This window comes from Bolinopsis microptera, chromosome 6 (assembly GCF_026151205.1).
Source record: "Bolinopsis microptera isolate Bmic1 chromosome 6, MBARI_Bmic_1.0, whole genome shotgun sequence".
In the NCBI taxonomy this organism is placed as follows: domain Eukaryota; kingdom Metazoa; phylum Ctenophora; class Tentaculata; order Lobata; family Bolinopsidae; genus Bolinopsis; species Bolinopsis microptera.
Window position 1 is genome coordinate 146,053 of NC_087077.1, and position 7,196 is coordinate 153,248.

Below are 7,196 nucleotides of genomic sequence, written 5' to 3' on the forward strand. Positions count from 1 at the left end.
AGATTATGGGGTTCCAAGGGGGTGGTGATCATCATATTTTACCTGAAGTCTCATATGTGTTAGAGAAGACTTTTGAAACAGTGGATGGAGGGCTATAACTTTATTGGCGGTTGTTAATAATAATAATAATAAGGCCCCCGCTCAGAACACCAGAGCTAGTGAGTAGTGGGTCCGAGGCTGATACTCGTGGTCAGCACCCCCGGGGTCGGTAACGGCAGCAGTCCATTGGATGGCTGCCGGCTAGAGCTACTCACTCCCTGGCATTGCCAGATGTCTTCTTCCTGAGGTTCAGTTATAGCACAAAGTTTAAACTATTAACACTGTTAGTTCCCCCGTTACTAGTCCAAGTAACGGGCTAGAACTTGACCAAACAGCTGGTGAAACACCTGTAGACCACCAGAACCTCAGGCTCTATTGTCCTTCTCAACATCATTTAATGTTATCGTGAGATTTTGTAATTGCTTAAAATTCATGTTTAGGAAGGAACAAAAAAAAAGAAAGAAAATTACAAAAAAAAGTTAAAAACAAAAAAGACCAAAAAAAGCACAATATGGAAAAACCAAGAAAAGTATCTGTGACTGAAACAGCAGTATTTTAAGATTTATCCCCTTATTATATATTTATTCGTTATCATAGCAGCATAGACTGTCAGTACTGAAAGATTCTCCATCCTTAGTAAATAATTACTATTTATACCATTTACCATACCCATTGTATTAGTAATTACATTGTAATTGAAATTATGTTATATATATCCTTGTATTTGATGTTACTTGTCCCCCGGTTAATTCCCTTTCTTGCCTCTCGTTGGTGAAAATCTTTTATCCTTCTGCTCTAGCTCTTGGTTTCTTGACTAGGTGCAATTGACACCTAGTGGTTTTCTTTCCGGGCATGGACTGACCCGCAGATGTCCCCCAATCTTAAGTTGTGGACTCGTGACAAAAGGATGTGTGGCCATGGGTTAAATGGTTACTAACGGGTCTACTACCCAGGAGGTAGCTACCTGGGGAGCTGGGCGACGCGGGGCAACGCTCAGTGCTCTGTTTTTCCTGCCAACTCTCTAGGGGGTATATCAAGTCCCCCAGTTATGATATGAATTCTCTCTCAAATTTTTCAAACTCTCCTACTCTCCCTACTAATGGGTCAGAGCAGGATCAACAACCTAACATCGCCCCTCCAGCACGCCGTGAGAGGAAGGCTCGCACTGAGACTTCCACTCGTCACACGTGGAGCAAGGAGGACAACATACAGCTCATGACGCTGTATTACCAGAGCCAACCATCCCGCTCTGGTTATAGAAGGAGACTCCGGTCACTGTGGGGGGGGGGGGGGGGGGGGGGGGGGGGTATTACTGTCCATTTTGTCCATTTTGTCTTTGTCTTTTTTTACATTTTTTTGTGAAGGACAGTGTTTTGTGGACAAAATGGACAAAATGGACAATACTAGGGACAAAAGGGACAAAAGAGACAAAAGGGACAAAAATTTTGGACAAATGAGACAAAAAATTAGACAAGCTCAAATGTAGAGGTAAAACAAAATTTAGTAAAACAACATTTTTATTTACCACAAAACAACCAATACATATTTAATATTATTATACATTTATAAATAAATATTAATCTAAATTCAGCCCGCCGCGCAGACAGCCACACATTGCTGAGAGATTCTCAGGTGCAGATGTAAGCGCCGCGCGCGCGAGGTTTTTTATCTTACAATTACATGTAACGATATATTATTAATTATCAGAGAATTTTAGAAGCAAAAAATTTATTGCATATTGGGAAAATTTCGGTCGTTAACGCAGTTAACGCGAGCGCAACTTGAGCAAAGCGCAACTTGAGCAAAGCGCGAGCGCATGCGGAAAAGGATCGCGTAGCTAGTCAAAATGTTGATAAATATTTGGCTTGTGGTGCGATGTGTTGCTCTAACTATAGCCCTCTCGCTTGCAGTAGCGCGCGACCGCCGGAGGCGGATGACTTGTGGAACAAGTGCGTCCGCAGCGGCGCGAAAGCACTTGGTTAGCTAGGTGAACGCGATGTGCCTTGTAGGATGAAATCCTACTAGCTGACGCCACTCGCAGCTGTGCTGCTCGCTGTACGTCAGCGATTGAAATTTATAATATATATCGTGACATGTAATTGTAAGATTACAAACCTCGCGCGCGCGGCGCTTACATCTGCACTTGAGAATCTCTCAGCAATGTGTGGCTGTCTGTGCGGCGGGCTGTGTATTGTGTATATAGCTGAATTTAAATTTAGATTTATTTGTAAATGTATAATAATATTAAATATGTATTGATTGTTTTGTGGTAAATAAAAATTTTGTTTTACTAAAATTTTGTTTTACTATATAATGTATATATAATACGCGTATCACCCATTAAGATGTGCCACCCGACGCGCCACGCAATTTTTCTCGTTGCTCGTCGGACGTCGACGAACAACGAAGATGTTTAAATCAATCGACCAACTGAGTAGCAACAGCACAAAACTTATGATTGAAAGACTGGAAGACACAGCTGAAAAGTTACCTGGGGACCCCAGGCTATTGTGTTCATTAACATAACAACATCGAATAAAGATTCGGCGGAATGACAGGTTGAGCGCAGCCCAGTAACTGAAAAGTAAAATACAATTTTTAAAAGTAAAATACAATTTTTATTTTCCACAGAAGAATCAATACATATTGAATTATAAATATCCGATAATTCCATTAATAATCATTAAAAGTTGCTTCGTCATTTGTAAAATCAAAAACCGAAACGCCGTACTCTTGTCATACGTTGTATGACCCGCCGCGCACGAAGTGCGCGGCTCCCCCTGTAGCGTCGAAGACGCTACAGACGCCACTATAGTGAAGCGGCAGTGGGGGTCACCGCGTGATACAACCGTACTCTGAACGCGCGCGGCATTTTTCTGCAGCTGCCTAGCTTGTAGCCGCTAACATCAAAGCCGCGGCGCGCGCCCAGTGCTGGGGTTCATTTTCATTAACAATTAAACTTGGTCAAACATATTTATATACAGTTCCTAAATTAAATCAATAATCATGTTAATATGAGTATTCAACACTACTCGACAACAAATATTTGCCGGCCCATCGACAATTTAGTCGCCGAAACAAAAATCAAACGTTTGCTTTTTCGTTTCGGGAACTGTTTGAACTCAGTACTATATCCGACTAATCATACTTTCTAATGGTTAAAAAACCAAGTAAAAAGATTTTCCTCGATGGGCCGGCATTCGCAACCGCGAAACTTTTTGAGTACGACAAAAGAAGCTAAATGTAAACAACTGTGGAACAAGAAGGAACGCTTCCTCAGACACAAGAAGCATAAAGAATCGACACCCTGTACCCTATCGGAAATCAGCGACTTCTCTTTACTGTCCATTTTGTCCCTGTTATGTCAATTTGTCTCGTTTGTTGACCATTGTTAATGGTCTGGCCCGGCGCGCGCTACTTCGTAGCACTTGCCGTTTCGAGAAGAAATCGGCGCGCGCTACTTCGAAGAAATTTAGACGAGTAACATCCGTCAACTCGTTTGTATTTGTCCTTTTTGTCCATTTTGTCCATTTTGTCCCCGCCTTTTTTTGTCTTTTTTGTCTTTTTTGTCCCTTTTATCTTTTTTTGTCCATTTTGTCCCTTTTGTCCATTTTGTCCCTTTTGTCTTTGTCTTTTTTCAGTTTTTTTTGTGCAGGGACAAAATGGACAGTGGCACCCCCCCCACTGTGGGATGATGCCGGACTCTTCACTTGTACAGAACAAAGATTGGCAGACCAAGCAAGGTCAATCAGAAATAATAATCTCCTCTCAGACATAGAACTATTGGAGATTCGAGGTACTCTTCCACCTAGCGTAGTGGAAGAGGCTCCAACAACGACAACTCAAGCTCTACCCACAGTCTCCCAAGCAATCAGGACGTTGAGGGATGCAACTATCCCAACTGTTGCCGCCGAAGAACTCACCCCCACCGCAACGGTACCTGATTTTGACAAGGAGGCAATCATTGAGCGGCTAAAAACCCTCTTAGAAGACCCTTCAGTGATAGAAACCAAGCCCCTGAGACATGTGAACAGAAAGAAGCTTATGGAGCTGGAGGAAACATCTCTCATCAACTCATGTATAGCAGAGATTCCTACTTCTTCAATCACTGAAACCAACACTCTATTGCTTGCAGGAGCACATTTAGTCAGCGAAAGACTTGGTGAAAAACCTGCAAATAAGAATGCAGAGAAGCGGAAAACTCCGCTATGGAAAAGAAGAATCGAAGATAAGATTACCCAGGTGAGGAAAGACATCTCTTATCTTGAGGAGAAGAAGAAAGGTATTACCCTTAAACAAAAAATACTAGAAGGGCTCAACAGACGTCACCCCCTGTTGAAGAAAAAGGGTATATCATGCATCATTGAGGAGCTCAAGCAACGTCTACGTGCAAAAGCAGCTAAGATAAAGAGATTTAATAAAAGATGCGAACGATACCACCAGAACAAGTTGTTTGGAAACAACCAGAGGCAGTTCTACAGAAACCTTCAAACAAACCCTGAAGAACAGGATATCTCCCACCCTGAGGCTGACAAGGATTCTTGTTTGAAGTTCTGGAAGAACATATGGGAGCAGCCGGTTGAACATAACAGTGATGCTGAATGGTTACCGGATGTCAGAACAGCACTAGCCTCAGCAGATGAACAGCGACAGTTTGTTATAACTAACACCCTGGTTGCAGATAGAGTGAAGAAAATGACCAATTGGTCCTCTCCTGGTACAGACGGACTGCATGCTTATTGGATAAAGCACTTTAAAGAACTCCACAATAGGATTGCAGATCTACTTATGAATTGCCTAACCAACGCTGATATCCCTGACTGGATGACATTGGGACGCACGTACCTGCTCATAAAGGACCACTCCAAAGGACCCATCCCAGGCAATTTCAGACCTATTACATGCTTATCAGCTATGTGGAAACTGTTCACTGGTCTAATCTCAGATTCCATATACAACCATTTAGACCAGCAAAAACTCCTCCCCCCTGAGCAGAAAGGGTGCAAGAAGAAGAGCAGAGGATGTAAAGAACAGTTAATGATAGACAAACTCATTCTGAAGAACTGTAAACGAAGGAAGCGGAACCTGAACATGACGTTTATAGACTACAAGAAGGCGTATGATAGCGTCCCACACTCTTGGATTCTGTCTTGTTTGACCATGTGTGATATCTCTTCATCCATCATAGATCTTTTTGAAGCCTCCTTCAAGCAATCGTATGTTAACCTGATGCTTGGTAAAGTTTCCCTTGGGAGAATTAAAATTAATAGAGGTCTATTCCAAGGAGACTCAGTAGATCACCTATTCACTTTATCATGAGTCTTATACCCCTGTCCATTCTTTTGAATAAGCATGACATAGGATACTCTCTGGAGAAGGGAGGTCGACCGAAAGTGTCACATAGGCTATACATGGACGACCTCAAGTTGTATGCCGAGAGTGAAGACGAAATGCAAACACTGGTTAATACCACAGCAGAGTTCAGCAGTGACATAAAAATGGAATTCGGGCTAGAGAAATGTGCCGTGGTGAAGGTGAAGAAGGGAGCAAGAGCCGTTTTCGAAGGCATCTCCCTACCCACAGGTGAACAGATCCATGAGTTGGAGGACGAGGGCTATAAGTATCTGGGAATACTAGAAGCCAATAATATACTGCACAAAGAGATGAAAGCACTGGTTACAAAAGAGTATATCAGAAGAGTTAAAAAGGTTTGAAAATCCCAGCTTCATGGCAGGAATAGTATACAAGCAATTAACACCTGGGCTGTACCTGTGATAAGATATGGAGCTGGAATTCTCTCATGGAATGCAGGAGAGACCAAAGCCTTAGATGTCAAGACCCGGAAACTGATGAGGATTAATGGAGCTCACCACCCCCAAGGAGATGTTGATCGGTTATACGTAAGCCGTCAACTGGGTGGCCGTGGGCTACATAGTATAGAGGAAGTCGTAAAGAGAGAGGAGAATGCACTCACCACTTATGTGGTGAGAAGTAGAGACCCAGAACTGATTGCTCTGAAGGACTACTTTGTCAAAGACAAGATACTCTTGGGTGAAGAGATAGAGAAAGATATCGACCGAACACAACGCGAGGAAATCCGCAAGGAGAAGTGGACTGCTAAAGTGATGCACGGACAGTTCCCAAGGCAGATGATGGGTATAGCGGACCCGTTAACCTCTTGGAACTGGCTCACTCAACAAGACTTGAAGAAGGAGACAGAAGGATTGTTGATAGCAGCCCAAGACCAAGCACTTAGGACGAATTATGTGAAGCACAGGATTGACAAAACACCTGGCTCTTCTCCCCTCTGCAGACTCTGCAGAAATCATTACGAGACAATAGACCACATACTGAATGGGTGCCCAAAACTTTCACAGACAGAATATAAGTGTCGGCATGACAAAGTAGCTGCCGCATTGCACTGGAGTCTGTGCAAGGAATACGGCTTCCCACGCAGTAAAAGGTGGTACGAACACCGGGCAGAGAAGGTGCTGGAGAACGAAAAAGTCAAGATATTGTGGGACTTCCATGTCCAGTCGGACCACGTTATCGAACACTGCAGACCGGATCTCCTCCTGGTAGACAAGGTAACCAACGCAGCAACTATCATTGACGTTGCAGTCCCAGGAGATACCCGGATCCTGGATAGAGAACAAGAAAAGATACTGAAATATCAAGACCTAAAAAGAGAAATTAAGAAGAACTGGAATTTACGAAAGGTCACAATCGTCCCTGTGGTGATAGGCGCATTAGGAACTATCACCATTAACTTTTGTAAACACCTCGACGCAGTCCACTGCAATCTGAGCATCTCTAATCTCCAGAAGACAGCTCTGCTTGGATCAGCCAGAATTCTCAGGATGGTCTTAGACATATGATATTATTGAGAGTATAATACACTGTAGATATTCTATATTTAGTTTATTCTTCACTGGATACTGTAATAAACACTTTTTACCTGGTCCTCTTATATCTCTTCCCTTGCTATGCAAGCCCTGTCTCTTGTTTATACAATTTTTAACCCGTATATTGGGTAGACTGTGTATTTGTTATGTATTTTATATTAAATACAGTTTTGTGTACAAGTAATTATTGTTATTTACTGGACTAAGGGGTATACATGTGTTGGAGTTTTTCTCTTATTCTTCTTCTCTTGC

The 7,196-nt window shown here is 42.6% G+C and overlaps 1 protein-coding gene across 1 annotated transcript; it reads left to right on the plus strand.

Annotated features, from left to right (window-relative positions):
• The first annotated feature begins 1,972 nt into the window (after positions 1–1,972).
• Positions 1,973–5,753, plus strand: LOC134816827 (uncharacterized). Its single transcript, XM_063825822.1, has 3 exons — positions 1,973–1,988; positions 3,812–5,275; positions 5,401–5,753. The coding sequence occupies exons 1-3, from the start codon at positions 1,973–1,975 to the stop codon at positions 5,751–5,753; spliced, it is 1,833 nt and encodes a 610-aa protein (XP_063681892.1).
• The last annotated feature ends 1,443 nt before the right edge of the window (positions 5,754–7,196 follow it).